At 46.7% G+C, this 18,518-nt stretch overlaps 1 protein-coding gene across 2 annotated transcripts in view; it reads right to left on the bottom strand.

The window, feature by feature from the left end:
- Positions 1-18,518, bottom strand: part of LOC120945056 (laminin subunit beta-4-like) — a 126,378-nt gene that overhangs the window by 38,030 nt on the left and 69,830 nt on the right. For both annotated transcript variants that reach the window (XM_040358906.1, XM_040358907.1), the window contains exons 14-20: positions 17,925-18,081; positions 13,156-13,308; positions 11,382-11,543; positions 8,334-8,455; positions 5,819-5,939; positions 1,941-2,133; positions 318-461 (exon numbers count right to left, since the gene is read on the bottom strand). In XM_040358906.1, the coding sequence (XP_040214840.1) occupies positions 318-461; positions 1,941-2,133; positions 5,819-5,939; positions 8,334-8,455; positions 11,382-11,543; positions 13,156-13,308; positions 17,925-18,081 (1,052 nt within the window). The remainder of the gene's footprint in view (positions 1-317; positions 462-1,940; positions 2,134-5,818; positions 5,940-8,333; positions 8,456-11,381; positions 11,544-13,155; positions 13,309-17,924; positions 18,082-18,518) is intronic.

Here is an 18,518-nt window from a genome sequence, read left to right as displayed (position 1 = left end):
TGTAGTGCCACATATTCTAGGTTTTCACCTTGTGCGTGTTGGGAACGCGCTCAAAATTACTGTAAAAAATATTGTTGTACCCTGTGTCCCCACTGAAAAGATTTTTCATCACAGGAAGTGAGCGAAATTTAATAAATGGGGACACTGACTTGCAAAAAAAAAACAGCAGAGGTTCTAACCACACTCTATCCAAAATGTGGGCTAAAGTCGGGCTCCATCAAGCTATTACTGTAGTTGCTGAGTGCAATCTTTTCTGTTCTTTTTCCTCCTAAGAATAATGTAATGTATAGAAAAAAAATGTTAGGGTCTCTACTTACTGCTGCATCCATACGGGCCAAACCCATAGGTCCCAGGAGCGCACTGGTCACAGCGCTGGCCAATCACGTTGGGCTTACACATACACTGCCCTCCGATTTTGTTGCACACTGCGCTGAGCGAGCCTTGCAAATCACACAGACAGGCTGGAAGACAAACAGGAAATACAACCATGATATCTGCTACTGGGAAAGAAACGCAGGTGCCAGTCACACCTACCCCCAACCCGGCACCACATACCTGTGCTTTATTAGCTGCAGTTGAAGACAGGGGAGACATCAGGGGTCTAACAGACCCCTGATGTCTTCATAAACAGGACCTGTGACCTGGGGCAGACTGACAACTCATGGGGACCCTGGGCATTAGGAAATGATGGGGCCCCCGGGAAATAGGAGGTTATGGGGCCCCCAGGCAATAGATTATGGGGCCACACAGTATACACATACAGTATACACATACAGTATACACACACACAGACACACAGTATACATACACACAGAATACGCACACACACACTGAAAAGGTACTGGAAAGGCGTGTGTGTGTATATATATACACACACACACACACACACACACACAGTATATGCCCCAATTACCTGGAGATTTATGTGTGTATATGTGTGTGTGTATATATATATATATATACACACAAGCATACACTGTGTTTGTGTATATATATATATATATATATATATATATATATATATATATATATATATTGAGGGCTTGCAGCCTCACAGGGCTGTACAAATCCTGTGGCCATGATGCTTTGTTTTGCGGCAGTAGCAAAAAAACAAAACAAAAAAAGCATGTCGCTTCCAGTAGGTGGCGCCCCTGCCATACTTGACCGATTTTAGTGAATGGGGCCCACACTGCAACCGTCCTGCAACCGCGTGCAATGCACGTGATTGCAGTGGTGTAGCCAATGTACCCAGGGGTCAAGTCCTGGGGAAAAAAGTGTGGGAACTCCCACCCAAGATCCACTCCCCCCACCAAAAAAAAAAAGAAATGATACACTCATATGCATAATTACTAAACCGCATGTTTTTTTTTTTTTTTTTTTCGATCTACTGTACCTTAGTAATCCTTAATGTTACTGGCCGCTTCCTGTATATGGATTCATCGGGTAGTGTGCGGGAATTCCGTCACTTCCTCGATGCCGCAATGTCTCCTGGGAGCTTTTGTCATTGTTCCCAGGAGACATTGCGGAGGTCTGCCGCGAGTTATCGTGGGATTTAGAAAGAAGCAAGTTCTTTCTAAATCCCGCGATAACTCACGGTAGACCTCCGCAATGTCTCCTGGTAACAATGACAAAAGCTCCCAGGAGACATTGCGGCATCGAGGAAGTGACGGAATACCCGCACACTACCCGATGAATCCATATACAGGAAGCGGCCAGTAACATAAAGGATTACTAAGGTTTGCCTGCCCCTGACAGTGACTCGAGCTGGGCATCGCCGCTTAGTGAAGGATTGGCTCGGGCGGCTCGGCTGCTCTAGTCCTGCAAAGGGAACTGAGTTCCTGCTGTGAAAAAAGTGCAGGAACTCCGTTCCCACGCGTTCCCGCAGGACTTGAGCCCTGAATGTACCGCCCACCATCATTGGAAGTGGACCTGTCACTCACGCAGAGCTCCGTTGTGGACGATGGCGGAGATACTACACAGCAGCTTGATGCACATCTCTGCCAGGACCGGCATGGTGGCCATCTGGAAGGACTCCAGGCACCTGTAGGTCTCCATTTCTTCTCGATGGTGCGTGGATACAGGGTCGTTACCATGGAAACCGGGCAGTTCAAAGACTTTGGGCAGAAGGACCAGCTGTGGGATACACAACGATATATAGAAAATGTTAAAAAAAATTACTCCGACAAGGCCAATTTATATTTAAAGGGGTTGTAAAGGTTTTTTATTTTCTAAATAGGTTCCTTTAAGCTAGTGCATTGTTGGGTCACTTACCTTTTCCTTTGATTTCTTTTCTAAATGTTTTTTCTTTGTCTGAATTTCTCACTTCCTGTGACGTCTCCCCGCAGGGATGTAGTCCCAAGGGAGGGGGGTGAGCACGCTGACTAACCCCCAGCCAGAACGGCTCGGATGATGGGGGCAAGCTTACAGGAAGTGAAAAATTCAGGCATTTAGGAGAGAAATGGAAGAAAAAGGTAAGTGAACCAACAATGCACTAGCTTAAAGGAACCTCTTTAGAAAATAAAAAGCAAACCTTTACAACCCCTTTAAAGTGAGCACATTTAAACTTCCGTGGACACAAAGAGGATGATGGGATTTTTAGGGTGCTAGGAATGAACCAAAAAACAAACCGATATATAAAAATATAAAATTTATTAATACATAAAAACATCAGGATATGTTACTACATTGGCCATACTTGCAGTACTTATCTCCTGAGGAAGCCATTGTATGGCGAAACATGTAGGGCAAGAATATACAGCTGTTCATCTACAATATGGTTACTGTATGGTGATATCCTGATGTTTTTATAAAGAAAAAATGATATTTTTATATATCGGTTTGTTTTTGGTTCATTCCTGGCACCCCAAAAAAATCCCATCCTCCTCTTTCTATTCATGTACTTTAATATAGGGATGCGGTGCCGTTGACTATCTAACATCCAGCCATTAACATTAATAACATTGGCCCGGATTCAGAGAGCAATTGCGCCTGCGTAACCATCGTTACGCAGCGCAATTGCTTACTTGCGCCGGCGTAACGAATGCTCCTGATTCAGGAACCTCGTTACGCCGACTGCAGCCTAAGATATGCGTGGCATAAGGCTCTTATGCCCGCATATCTTAGGCTGCATTCTTGCGATGGCCGCTAGGTGGCGTTCCCGTTGTGCTCAGCGCATAGTATGCAAATTGCATACTAACGCCGATCCACAACGTTACGCGAGCCCTGCGTACGCAGTTTACATCGTTTGCGTACGGCGGTTTTCGCGTAAGGCTGCCCCTGCTATTAGCAGGGGCAGCCAATGTTACGTATACCCGTCGTTCCCGCGTCGCGAAATTAGAATTTTACGTAGTTTGCGTAAGTGATTCGTGAATGGCGCTGGACGCCATTCACATTCACTTTGAAGCAAATGACGTCCTTGCGACGTCATTTGCCGCAATGCACGTCGGGAACGTTTCCCGACGGAGAATGCGCTCTACGATCGCTGCGGGAACGCCCCCTTTAAATTGTGCGCTCTTGCGCCGGGCATTTTGCCGGAGCGCACACGCAATTTACGGAGCTACTGCTCCGTGAATCGCGGGTAGCGCAGAAAATTTGCGTAAAAACGGTGCCCTGCGCCTACGTGATAAAAGCGCAGATGTTACTGAATCTACCCCATTTAAACTTTCAATACTAACTAAAATAAAAAAATAAAAAAATTTGGGGCATTACATGTACCCAAGACGTAACGGTTAGAATACATGTCTTGCCTATATGACTCTGGTTGAGATATCGGATTGTCAGCTCCTTTAGAGGTCCCAGACTGAAGTCATTTCCTCTAAATACTGTATAAAGTAAACTGGAATTTGTTGGCGTTCTCTGGAAACGTGTCAGTAATATAAAATATCAATATAAATGAATTAAATATATAAAACAAGATTAGACTTGTACCTTCCATTTTTGGACAGACTACGATATGCAGTACAAGATCAGACCTGAAGGTGGCACTGTTGTCCTGAAATGATGTCATATTTAAAGTGCATTTCTGCTTTTGCAGCCAAATTGAGACAACGCCTAGGTTATATTTGTTACACGTTCCCGTTCACAAAGCATGTTCAAAGGTGAATTCCAGGTATGGCAATTTTTACATAGCCCATTGGTCCAGCTTGGACCAATGTGAGTGGAATGTGTCATACCTGTGGGATCCAAGTGGACCAAGTACTACACCACTACTACAGTGGATCTGTACTGGGGGGAAATCTGCACTGATGGGGATCTGTACTGAGAGGAGGGAATCTGTAATTGGGGAAGATCTGTACTTGGGGGCTGAGATCTGTACTGAGGGGGATCTGTACTGGGGGGAAGGGATCTGTACTGGTGGGGATCTGTACTGAGAGGAGGGAATCTGTAATTGGGGAAGATCTGTACTTGGGGGCTGAGATCTGTACTGAGGGGGATCTGTACTGGGGGGAAGGGATCTGTACTGGTGGGGATCTGTACTGAGAGGAGGGAATCTGTAATTGGGGAAGATCTGTACTTGGGGGCTGAGATCTGTACTGAGGGGGATCTGTACTGGGGGGAAGGGATCTGTACTGGTGGGGATCTGTACTGAGAGGAAGGAATCTGTAATTGGGGAAGATCTGTACTTGGGGGCTGAGATCTGTACTGAGGGGGATCTGTACTGGGGGGAAGGGATCTGTACTGGTGGGGATCTGTACTGAGAGGAAGGAATCTGTAATTGGGGAAGATCTGTACTTGGGGCTGAGACCTGTACTGAGGGGGATCTGTACTGGGGATAATGTATCTGTAATGGGGGAAGATCTGTACTAGGAGTGGTTTTCTTGGGGGGGGGGGGCTGAGATCTGTACTGAGGGTGATCTGTACTGGGGGGAAATCTGTACTGATGGGGATCTGTACTGGGGGGAAATCTGTACTGATGGGGATCTGTACTGAGAGGAAGGAATCTGTAATTGGGGAAGATCTGTACTTGGGGGCTGAGATCTGTACTGAGGGGGATCTGTACTGGGGATAATGTATCTGTAATGGGGGAAGATCTGTACTAGGGGTGGGTTTTTTTGGGGGGGGGGGCTGAGATCTGTACTGAGGGGGATCTGTACTGGGGGGAAATCTGTACTGGTGGGGATCTGTACTGAGAGGAAGGAATCTGTAATTGGGGAAGATCTGTACTTGGGGGCTGAGATCTGTACTGAGGGGATCTGTACTGGGGATAATGTATCTGTAATGGGGAAAGATCTGTACTGGGGGTGGTTTGGGGGGGGGGCTTAGATCTGTACTGAGGGTGATCTGTACTGAGAGGAAATCTGTACTGATGGGGATCTGTACTGAGAGGAAGGAATCTGTAATTGGGGAAGATCTGTACTTGGGGGCTGAGATCTGTACTAGAGGGGAAATGGAGATCTTAGGCTGTTCCCCCAGCCCCTCCAGCCCCCCCCCCCCCCCCAGCAGCCCTACAGTATATATTTTTCTCCCTTTCAGTTTTTTATTCTTAAACTGAAATTGCTCTAGGATGTCCTCCGGCCACCAATCGGATTCAAATCTCAGGTCACTGAATGTAATTTCCCAAAGGCAGGTCTGAATTTGATTGATGGCTGTGATACGGCACGTGATCTTGCTCACGGCCTTGAGATTTGAAACTGAGATTTATAACCGATACCAATCTCTGCCTACTTGAAACATTTACTCTCTAAAGGTCGCGTGTTTCCTCCATCCATTTTTCACACCTAGATAATTTCTGCCACTATGACTGGAAGAGTAATGATGGCCCGTCCCCCCCGGAGTGATTGCAATCCTGCCCTGAACAACGAACATTGATCATATTTACCGAATCAACGAGGATGAAGGATCCTGGCTGTCGATTGGTGGCCTCCAAACGCTGGAAGCGGATGCTGATTTCATACTGGTTGTTATTTTCAAAGCAAAAGGGCTTCGAGAGGACCAGATACCTAGATATGAAAGACATATGCGGAATTAGACAGAAAACCCTTATCTTGTATACCTGTCCTAATATAGGGGACTGGAGACACATTACATGAGACTGCTAGAGATTAGAGGACCCCAATCTATGGGGCCTAGGCTACATCCAGCCCACTACAAGTGATCTATTGCAGTCTCATGTACCCTCCTCCATTAATTGCCACCTGGATTATTTCCCCCGAGTCTCTAAAAACTCATAAAGCATATCTACAGTCTCTGAACATCTCCTGTATCATGTCCGCAGTCTCTGAGCATCTCCTGTATCATGTCCGCAGTCTCTGAGCATCTCCTGTATCATGTCCGCAGTCTCTGAGCATCTACTGTATCATGTCCGCAGTCTCTGAACATCTCCTGTATCATGTCCGCAGTCTCTGAGCATCTCCTATATCATGTCCGCAGTCTCTGAACATCTCCTGTATCATGTCCGCAGTCTCTGAGCATCTCCTGTATCATGTCCGCAGTCTCTGAGCATCTCCTGTATCATGTCCGCAGTCTCTGAACATCTCCTGTGTCATGTCCGCAGTCTCTGAGCATCTCCTGTATCATGTCCGCAGTCTCTGAACATCTCCTGTATCATGTCTGCAGTCTCTGAGCATCTCCTGTATCATGTCCGCAGTCTCTGAGCATCTCCTGTATCATGTCCGCAGTCTCTGAGCATCTCCTGTATCATGTCCGCAGTCTCTGAGCATCTCCTGTATCATGTCCGCAGTCTCTGAGCATCTCCTGTATCATGTCCGCAGTCTCTGAGCATCTCTTGTAACATGCCTACAGTCTCTGACCATCTCCTGCGTCATATCTGCAATCTCCAACTATCTCTTGTAACTTGTTTACAATTATAGATCATCACCTGTATCATGTCTGCAGTTTCTGACCATCTCCTGTAACATGTCTCCAGTCTGCAACCATCTCCTGTAACATGTCTCCAGTCTGCAACCATCTCCTGTAACATGTCTACATTTTTGACCAGCTCCTGTAATATATCCGCAGTTTCTGACCGTCTCTTGTACCATGTTTACAGTCCCTGACCATCTCCTGTATCATGCCTGCAGTCTCTGACCATCTCCTGTAACATATCTACAGTTTCTGACCATCTCCTGTAACATGTCTACAGTCTACAACCATCTTCCACGCTTCCTGACGACGTCATACGACGAAACGTACGTCGAGGCTTGTTCCTGGTCACTTGTTATCCTTCGGCCATTTCTGGCATCCAGGCGGTGGAACACACGCCGCTACAGCGTGAGCAACAGCTGTTTTCCCACAACTCCCTGGCTACTATATGCGGCTTTCCTTTATTGCCGAGGCAAGGCACCATCCATAGTAAGAGGCCATTTGGCATGTTTTGTTTTTAACCAGTTGATTTTTATATTAAACGATATCATGCTATGGCTGTGCCTTCTTTATTTCTTTCTCTGACCAATACGAGGCGGAGTGTCCCCCAAGCTGAGTACATTGATTCCTCCAGTGGAGTGTCTCCCAGCCATACCTACTGATTCGTCCAACACTTTAATCAGCCAAGCTTTATCTGACCTGCCTTTTTAGGCAAAGGGGTCACGGTCAGTTGGTAAGTAGGCTACCTATCTTACCCACCAGGTGTGTGTTTCCACAAGATCGTTCCCATGGTGACGGGTTAAAGTTTTTCAACCATCCTAGACCCTCTATGGACTTTCATTGTGTGATATTCATCCTACACCCTTTATGGACTTTTATCCAGATTGTTGTTCTCAATTGCACGTTTTTCTCACTTTAGAGTATTATATGCACTTTATAATTGTTGATTCTTAATCAATTAGCACTTTGTTCAGTCATTGTTTATGCTACCTAAACTATAGCGTGTATCCCTTGTTTTAGCGCCCTCTTGCCTTCATACAACCCACATCTCCTGTACCACGTCCACAGTCTCCAACCATCTCCTGTAACATGCCTGCAGTCTCTGACCATCTTCTGTAACATGCCTGCAATCTCTGACCATCTTCTGTAACCTGCCTGCAGTCTCTGATCATCTCCTGTAACATGCCTGCAGTCTCTGACCATCTCCTGTAACCTGCCTGCGGTCTCTGACCATCTCTTGTAACATGTCTACAGTCTCTGACCATCTCCTGTAACATGCCTGCAGTCTCTGACCATCTCCTGTAACATGTCTGCAGTCTCTGACCATCTCATGTAACATGTCTACAGTCTCCAACCATCTCCTGTAAGTCCACAGTCATTGGCAATCTCCTGTATTATGTCTAAAGTCAGATGTCAAGTTCCACATTTAAGTAATATGACCACCATTGATATATACAAATGAAGGCCAAAAACACCTTTTTTCATAACTTTTTTTTACATTCTGAGGACGATTGTACAATGTTACAACTTACCTCTCTGAATGTGGCAGTTTTTCTCTATACATTTGCTCAGAGGGCAGCACATTGCCGCAGCGGGGGCTCATGGGTAATATCTGAGACGTCACGCTGACGATGGCTTCCCAATCCTCTGCTGACTACGAGGAAAGCAATGGAGAACAATAGTTAGTGGAACTCTGTGCTGCGGTAAGGGTGGCATTGTGAGTGACCACCACTGTGAGGGACATCGTTTTCTACTGACCACCAATATAAGGAACATTCTTCCCACTGACCACCAATGTAAGGGACATTCTTCCCACTGATCACCAATGTAAGGAACGCTCTTCCCACTGATCACCAATGTAAGGATCATTCTTCCCACTGATCACCAATGTAAGGAACGCTCTTCCCACTGATCACCAATGTAAGGATCATTCTTCCCACTGATCACCAATGTAAGGAACATTCTTCCCACTGATCACCAATGTAAGGAACATTCTTCCCACTGATCACCAATGTAAGGGGCATTCTTCCCACTGATCACCAATGTAAGGAGCATTCTTCCCACTGATCACCAATGTAAGGAACATTCTTCCCACTGATCACCAATGTAAGAAACATTCTTCCCACTGACCACCAATGTAAGGAGCATTCTTCTCACTGATCACCAATGTAAGGAACATTCTTCCCACTGACCACCAATGTAAGGAGCATTCTTCTCACTGATCACCAATGTAAGGAACATTCTTCCCACTGACCACCAATGTAAGGAGCATTCTTCTCACTGATCACCAATGTAAGGAACATTCTTCTCACTGATCACCAATGTAAGGAACGTTCTTCTCACTGATCACCAATGTAAGGAACATTCTTCTCACTGATCACCAATGTAAGGAACATTCTTCCCACTGATCACCAATGTAAGGAACATTCTTCTCACTGACCACCAATGTAAGGAACATTCTTCTCACTGATCACCAATGTAAGGAACATTCTTCCCACTGATCACCAATGTAAGGAACATTCTTCTCACTGACCACCAATGTAAGGAACATTCTTCCCACTGATCACCAATGTAAGGAACATTCTTCCCACTGATCACCAATGTAAGGGACATTCTTCTCACTGATCACCAATGTAAGGAACATTCTTCTCACTGATCACCAATGTAAGGAACATTCTTCCCACTGATCACCAATGTAAGGAACATTCTTATCACTGACCACCAATGTAAGGAACATTCTTCCCACTGATCACCAATGTAAGGAACATTCTTCTCACTGATCACCAATGTAAGGAACATTCCTCCTATTGACCCCTCTGGTGAATTTTTTTTACCCGAGGTTCCCTGAGACCTTAAAAATTATTTCAAGTCTTCCTCTCAGATACAAAGGTTGAAAAAGGCTGAAACGTCAGGAGGATATGATTGACCAATTAGGTTACTGTACATTACTGCCCTCTGGTGTTATGGTAATGACATTGTTACATTTGTATCCTATAGATATGTATCATTCAGGGCCGTCTTTATCGCAGGGCAAATGGGGCAGGTGCCCTGGGCCCTGTCACTGTTGGGGGCCCAAAGCAACCCCCTTTAAAAAAAAAAAAAAAAAAAAAAAAATTTTTTTTTTTTTAGGGGTCAATTTTTTAGGGGTCCCCAGGGGCCCAGAGGCCCCCAGGGGCCCAGATGGCAACGCCCCTTTTTTTATTTATTTTTAAATAAAACATTTTTTTTTAATGTATATTTTTTTTATTAAAGGGCTCAGAGGTCCCCATGTGGCAAACACCCTTTATTTTTTTTATAAATGTTTATTTTTTTATTTTTGTTTATATATTTTTTTTATTGAAGGGCCCAGAGGTCCCCAGGGCCCTGGATGGCAACCCTCCCCCCCTTTTTTTTTTTTTTTTATAAACGTTTCTTTTTATATATATATATATATATATATATATTATTTTTTATTAAAGGGCCCAGAGGTCCCGGATGGCAACCCCCTTTTTTTTGTAATTTATTTTTATTAAAAAAAAAAATATTAAAGGGCCCAGAGGTCCCCATGGCCCCAGATTGCAACCCCCTTTTTAAAATATATTTTTTTATATATATATATTTTTTATTTATTTTTATTAAAGGGCCCAGAGGATGGCTACACCCCTTTTTTTATATATATTTTTGTTTATTTCTTTTTTCTTTTTTTGTAAAGGGCCCCCGCTTCTAAATTCGTGGCAGCCCCCCCCCCCCTGCTTCTCAATTTCAGGCGGCAGCACCCCCCCATCCCGGTTCTCTGCTCCAGGGGGCCCATGCCTGAAGCTGTGTAAGTGGCCCCATAATTCCTGATGGCATGGGGGTCACAGCACCGTCTGTCCATTCTGCTTTAGCACCATGGGACCCCATGCCATGCCATGTGTAAAATAGAGGAACTCTTTAAATCACAGACCAGACCTGCAGTCCAGGCTGAGTAAGGCCTCAGAGCACATGGCATTACTGTCTGTATTTAACTGCTTGATGGGCTTATTTTGGGCCTGGCTGTTTCACATGCATGTGTTTTGGCGGCCCACATTTGCGCAGGCATAGCAGCCCATTCATTTGAATGGGCCGCCATGCCTGCGTTTCCTGCAAAGAAAAGCACATGCCTCATGTAATAGGCTGCGCACACAGCACGTCTATGCCCATCAAGCACTGAAATACAGCACTGTCTGTCCATTCTGCTGTCTGCTGTGACTTATCTGCAGTTCCCGCACTGTCAAACTTGCTGCATTTTTAGACGTTTAGGTCACGCTTTTAAAAACACAGTGCGTTTGTGTGTGCAAGAACTGCAGGTAAGTAGCATGGCGCAAAAGCAGAATGGATTTCAAGGCAACTGTATTTTTCAAATGCTCCATGCACCTTTTTTCTGCAGGAAACAAAGGCATGGCAGCCCATTCAAATCAATGGGCTGCTGTGCCTGCACAAATGAGGGCCGCCAAAACATACATGTGAACCAGCCAGGCCCAAAATAAGCTGGAGGGGGGCCCAAAAAAAATGTTTGCCCAGGGCCCAAACCATATTAAAGACGGCCCTGGTATCATTTGAGACATTGCTTGGGTCGGTACCTCAGGCTCATATCGGATCATGATGTCATAGTCCATGGGGTATGGGATGTTGTCGATGTGAAACAAGAGGCCAGCGCCATCTCTAACTCGAGCGAAGCCAGGCCCGGTCCAGGTGATCATGTGATCCGGAGAGTGTTCACGGCGGATGATCTCAATGTCTGCCTGTGGGAGACAGTAACAAGGGAGAGATTTCCATTAGAGCGTAAGTGACGCCATCACCCCCCCCCCCCCCCCCCCCCCCCACACACATGTTCAGAAATGCCTGATGTTATTCTTACACAAGACTCAGGATTTACAGACAATTACATGCCATAGGGTGTGTCCTGAACACCTGGCTGCCAAAGACTTGTCAAATCTCTACAAGTACAGAGAGATATAACGTAATGTTCAACCAATCCAACCAGATTCAAAGGAAAAGCCAGGCAGCCAGGTAGGATTTTCAGGAACAATTGTTTGCCTGCCCCCCCCCCCCCCTTACAGATGTAATGCCTGTACCCCCCTGATGGCGGAGGGTAGTTAGTATAGGTCTTAGAATGGGGATAGGAGGAGCTTTAAGCTTAGTTAGGTGCAGTCTACTATCTCGACTGTAGGTGGTGCTCTTCCACAGCGGCACTGCAGTTAGAGAGGAAGTCAGGAGGGACAGTGTTCCTCTATGGTTTCCTTGGTCACTGGGGAAGCTATCCCATTGGATGCCATCGCCCCACGTGGCCCCTGGTGGCCATCTTAGGTCACGCAGAGCCTTTTTGAGGCCCTGGCTCCCTCTCTACAGGCACTGTCAATTCCACTGCACCCTGCTCTCTACACACTGTTGGAACTGTGAGCTCCATCCAATGCCTGCCCTTGAGTTAGGGTTAGTGAGCAGTGGCCTGGTAAAAACTGGCAAAACCAACTAATTAAAATCATTCCATATGTGGCCAACTTTACGAAATATGGAAATAACTTCAAATGAAGGTGTTCCCAAATATTCTCAGCTGGGGATGTATTGTGTTGGAAGCATATATTGTCAAATAATATAACAGTAGCAGATCATAACATATGCCTGTACCCCCCTGATGGCGGAGGGTAGTTAGTATAGGTCTTAGAATGGGGATGGGAGCAGCTTTAAGCTTAGTTAGGTGCAGTCTACTATCTCCACTGTAGGTGGTGCTCTTCCACAGTGGCACTGCAGTTAGAGAGGAAGTCAGGAGGGACAGTGTTCCTCTATGGTTTAGTTGGTCACTGGGGAAGCTATCCCATTGGATGCCATCGCCCCATGTGACTCTGGTGGCCATCTTGGGTCAGGCAGAGCCTTTTTGAGGCCCTGGCTCCCAGGTTGGGCATGCATTTGTGAGTTGGTAGACTAGGGACAGGTACCCTACCTGGTAGGGACAGAACTAGTGGTAGGGAAAGGTTCCTGACAAGAAGGTAAAGCGTAGGGCTCGCAACTTCTCTGGAAAGCTGCCTGCTTGGGCACAAGACGGCCAGCCCGCATTCGTCGACCTCTCTACAGGCACTGTCAATTCCACTGCACCCTGCTCTCTACACGCTGTTGGAACTGTGAGCTCCATCCAATGCCTGCCCTTGAGTTAGGGTTAGTGAGCAGTGGCCTGGTAAAAACTGGCAAAACCAACTAATTAAAATCATTCCATATGTGGCCAACTTTACGAAATAAGGAAATAACTTCAAATGAAGGTGTTCCCAAATATTCTCAGCTGGGGATGTATTGTGTTGGAAGCATAGATTGTCAAATAATATAACAGTAGCAGATCCTAACATATGGGAACATTGGGCTCACCCTTTGCTGCAGTTGGCGCGCTCTTCGCTTGGCCGCCTTCTGTTGCAGGACGCGGATGGTTCTTCGGTGTCGGCGTAGCCTCACTTTCTTTCCATTCTGAATGGCGTTGTAGTACTCCACACAGTCCGTCTGAGACTCTGGTTTGGGGTTACCCTGTTTAACATGTACAATAATTATCACTGCCCTTTACTGCTGCCTTCCTGAACTGGAACTGAGGGCTTCACCTTCCAGACTTAAAGCGGAGTTCCGGCCACAATTTCACTTTTTAAATATAAATACCCCTGTAATACACAAGCTTAATGTATTCTAGTAAAGTTAGTCTGTAAACTAAGGTCCGTTTTGTTAGGTTGTTACAGCATTTAGACACTTTATAAAATAGAAATTGACTGGGGCCATCTTAAGTGTGGGCAACATGAAGCCAGACTGTATGACTTCCTGGATTTCAGCCTTGCAGATCTCGCACATGCTCAGTGCTGCACAAGCAGTGTAATAGGTTTCAGATCAGGTTTCAGCACCTGTACTGTCCAAGTCACATGATTCTTCGAAACTGGGGAGTGCACAGACTCCTGGAAAGTTACACCCACTACATTCCCAGGAGTCTGTGCGGTGTAGGTTAGGAAGCTTAAGCACCTAGGTGCAGGAAGAGGGAAGATTAACTATTCTGCCTAGCAACAACACTTTGAAGGCATCTAAAAAAAAAAAAAAATTTCTTAAAGGACTAATGACATTTTTTTAAAACTACTGATGTAATGTTATATTTATGGGTGGAACTCCACTTTAAAGCTGAACTCCGGTCTAAACAAAAATGGCCTAAGTACAAGTAGGGTGACCACATGTCGCGGATTGCCCGGGACAGTCCCGCATTTTGAAGGTCTGTCCCAGATCCCAGGTTCCTTCATACCAGGACAATACAGTGTCCCGGAATAAAAATGACACCCCCCCTCTGTGCCAATCTGCTGCCCCCAAAAAAGGCCGCTACATCGCCGCTTTACTCACTGACAGTACTTGTCCGGGCTGGGAATGTCCAAAGAGGCACAATCCCCGCCCCCTGCTTGTGATTGGAGAAATCATACATCCTGCCTCTTGTGTCTAGTCATAGGAACAAGGTAAAACAGATCTCGGGCCGGCCAGGACAAGTACAAGTAAGGCCTTTTTTGGGGGTGTGAACAGTTATTTTGGGTAGAGCGCGCACCCGCCGCCCAGGGGTGTGCTGTGATTCCTGTGGTCTAATGTAACCTGGACTCTGATAGGGACTCAGATGTAAGGAGGACTCTCATATGTAAGAGGGGACTATGATGGGGTCCCCAATTAACAAGGGGAACTTCAATTGGGACCCTGATGTCTTTTTTTTTTTCAGTCCCCAAAAAATATGTAAAATATACAATGCGGTCCTTGTACTGAAACATTTGGAGACAGTGACTCCAGTAATAAATGATACAAACAAGTCATTTACAGATTCCAACTTTCAGGAGATAAGGAATTGTGATAGGAAGGAGAGGAGAGGAAGGAGAGCAAGGAGAGGAAGGAAAGGAAGGAGAGGAAGGAGAGGAGAGGAAGGAAAGGAAGGAGAGGAGAGGAAGGAAAGGAAGGAGAGGAGAGGAGAGGAGAGGAAGGAGATGAGAGGAGAGGAAGGAGAGGAGAGGAAGGAGAGGAAAGGAAGGAGAGGAGAGGAAGGAGAGGAAAGAAAGGAGATGAGAGGAAGGAGAGGAGAGGAAGGAGAGGAGAGGAAGGAGAGGAGAGGAAGGAGAGGAGAGGAAGGAGAGGAAAGGAAGGAGAGGAAGGAGAGGAAGGAGAGGAGAGGAAGGAGAGGAAAGGAAGGAGAGGAAGGAGAGGAAAGGAAGGAGATGAGAGGAAGGAGAGGAAAGGAAGGATAGGAGAGGAGAGGAAGGAGAGGAGAGGAAGGAGAGGAAAGGAAGGAGAGGAAGGAGAGGAAAGGAAGGAGATGAGAGGAAGGAGAGGAGAGGAAAGGAAGGAGAGGAAGGAGAGGAAAGGAAGGAGATGAGAGGAAGGAGAGGAGAGGAAAGGAAGGAGAGGAATAAGAGGAGAGGAAGGAGAGGAAGGAGAGGAGGAATGGAAGAAAAGGAATAAGAGGAGAGGAAGTAGAGGAGAGGAAGGAGAGGAGAGGACGGAGAGAAGAGGAAGGAAAGGAAGGAGAGGAGGGGAAGAAGGGGAGAGGAGAGGAAAGGAAATTAGAGGAAGGAGAGGAGGGAGAGGGGAGGAAGGAGAGGAGAGGAAGGAAAAGAGAGGAAGGAGAGGCGAGGAGAGGAGGGAAAGGGGAGGAAGGAGAGGAGAGGAAGGAAAGGAGAGGAAGGAGATGAGAGAAAGGAAGGAGAGGAGAGGAAGAAGGGGAGAGGAGAGGAGAGGAAATGAGAGGAAGGAGAGGAGAGGAGGGAGAGGAGAGGAGAGGAAGGAGAGGAAAGGAAGGAAGGAAAGGAAGGAGAGGAAGGAAGGAGAGGAAGGTGAGGAGAGGAAGGAGAGGAGAGGAAGGAGAGGAGAGGAAAGGAAGGAGAGGAGAGGAATGAGAGGAGAGGAAGGAGAGGAGGAATGGAAGAAAAGGAAGGAGAGGAGAGGAAGTAGAGAGGAGAGGAAGGAAAGGAAGAAGAGGAGAGGAAGGAGGGGAGAGGAGAGGAGAGGAAATGAGGGAAATGAGAGGAGAGGGGGGAGAGGAGAGGAAGGAGAGGAGAGGAAGGAGAGGAGAGGAGGTAAAGGAAGGAGAGGAGAGGAAGAAGGGGAGAGGAGAGGAAATGAGAGGAGGGAGAGGAGAGGAGAGGAGAAGAGAGGAGAGGAGAGGAGAAGAGAGGAGAGGAGAGGAGAGGAGAAGAGAGGAAGGAAGGAGAGGAAAGCAAGGAGAGGAGAGGAAGGAGAAGAAAGGGAGGAGAGGAAGGAGAAGAAAGGGAGGAGAGGAGAGGAAGGAGGGGAGATGAGAGGAAATGAGGGAAATGAGAGGAGAGGGGGGAGAGGAGAGGAGGTAAAGGAAGGAGAGGAGAGGAAGAAGGGGAGAGGAGAGGAAATGAGAGGAGGGAGAGGAGAGGAGAGGAGAAGAGAGGAGAGGAGAAGAGAGGAGAGGAGAAGAGAGGAAGGAGAGGAAAGCAAGGAGAGGAGAGGAAGAAGAGGAGAGGAAAGAGAGGAAAAGAAGGAGAGGAGAGGAAATGAGGGAAATGAGAGGAGAGGGGGGAGAGGAGAGGAAGGAGAGGAAGGAGAGGAGAGGAAGGAGAGGAGAGGAGGTAAAGGAAGGAGAGGAGAGGAAGAAGGGGAGAGGAGAGGAAATGAGAGGAGGGAGAGGAGAGGAGAGGAGAGGAGAAGAGAGGAGAGGAGAAGAGAGGAGAGGAGAGGAGAAGAGAGGAAGGAAGGAGAGGAAAGCAAGGAGAGGAGAGGAAGGAGAAGAAAGGGAGGAGAGGAAGGAGAAGAAAGGGAGGAGAGGAGAGGAAGGAGGGGAGATGAGAGGAAATGAGGGAAATGAGAGGAGAGGGGGGAGAGGAGAGGAGGTAAAGGAAGGAGAGGAGAGGAAGAAGGGGAGAGGAGAGGAAATGAGAGGAGGGAGAGGAGAGGAGAGGAGAAGAGAGGAGAGGAGAAGAGAGGAAGGAGAGGAAATCAAGGAGAGGAGAGGAAGAAGAGGAGAGGAAAGAGAGGAAAAGAAGGAGAGGAGAGGAAGGAGAGGAGAGGAAGGAGAGGAAAAGAAGGAGAGGAGAGGAAGGAGAAGAAAGGAAGGAGAGGAGAGGAAGGAGAGGAAAAGAAGGAGAGGAGAGGAAGGAGAGGAAAAGAAGGAGAGGAGAGGAAGGAGAGGGCTCAGTCAAGGAATGATATTGGCAGAACTCCACCGCTTTGGTCACGTATAATTTCTATAACAATGGCTCTTTTTAGGACTCAGCGCCGGTGGAATTTCTCCATCCTGATAATGGCGTACCTGCAAATGTGTCCTGAAAAAATGTCTGAGATGGGGAGTGAGACGATTGCTGATAAAAGTTTATTGAATGGTGCCAATTATTAGATGAAAATCTATGATCAATGATAGGTGAACATTCACTAACAAGTATGAAAAAGATTTCATGCCTGCAAACAAATAGATATACGGGACATACTTTATGTTTTTGTGGCGATAAAAAAATGCTTAAAGCCAAATTCCACCCAAAACGTGTTGCTTTCTATAGGGATCACATAAAGGACTCAAAGCACTGTCAGGATCTTCTTCCTGTCCTGGTGACCCCTGTCCCTCTCTTCTCTTCCTATGGTGTCACAGCGATAAAATACAAAGGATCATCTCCCTGCCCTTCCTCTGCTATCAGCATGAGTCACCAAGAGACTAAAAGGTAATGAGGAGGAATCTTCAGCACACAGCCTGTGAATGACAGCCTCAGGTTTGTTCCTGTGTGCTGTGTGAAAGGGGGAGTGGGGGGTGTCCCTTCCCTCCAATCAACTCTCAGATCTCTCTTCACTGAGCTCTGCAGTGTGTAACTTTAACTCCCCTCCCTCTGTTTTCTGACAGCTCAGACAAGCCTTATAAATCCTTGATGTTGAATTGATGTAGAGAAGAGAAGACTGCAGATAAACAGGTACAACTTATGTAGGGAGATTTATTTAATCTTTGTGTATCACCTGAGGCCAGTCACTTCACTGGGTATATGGAAGGGCTTACAACCACTTTAAAGCATGTAGTATATTTAGGGAAAAAAATTGGCATTAGATTTCAAAAGCTATCAATAATTTGTGTATGTGTAAAGGAAAGCAGGTAAAGTGAATAATTCTTCTCCTCAGAGATTAAATGACATTACCGGAGTTTGGGGGTCAGTTGGGGAGAGCCCCTTGGCGTTCTCTGCTTCATATGTGTAGTAATCCAGCGGCATGCAGAAGTATCCAGGCTGCGCCTCCCCGCACTCACGCCCTATGATGTTCGATCGACATTCACACTGACCGTCCTCCAGGGAACACCTGTGCAGACAAATCATTTATATTCTAAGAATGATGAATTCCAGGCAAACAACTACCGTATTTATCGGCGTATACCGCGCACTTTTTTGCCCTGAAAATCAAGGCGGGCCAATTTAAATGGGCTTGTGCCATTTAAATTAGGCGCGCTCCCGCGCCGGACCTACCGCGCATGCTCTGTTTCCGAACTCCCGTCGTGCATTGCGCGCCGTGACGTCATTTTTTCGAACGGCGACGCGCGTAGCGTAATTAGGTATTCCCGGACGGCTTACGCAAACGACGTTGATTTTTAAATTTCGACGCGGGAACGGCGGCCATACTTTAGACAGCAATATACTTGTCGGTTTACGACGCAAACTCCCCCCAGCGGCGGCCGCGGTATTGCATCCTAAGATCCGACAGTGTAAAACAATTACACCTGTCGGATCTTCTGGCTATCT

This window comes from Rana temporaria, chromosome 7 (assembly GCF_905171775.1).
Source record: "Rana temporaria chromosome 7, aRanTem1.1, whole genome shotgun sequence".
Taxonomy (NCBI): Eukaryota; Metazoa; Chordata; class Amphibia; order Anura; family Ranidae; genus Rana; species Rana temporaria.
The sequence above is the reverse complement of the archived record's forward strand: the minus strand, read 5'-3'. Positions and strand labels throughout refer to the sequence as shown.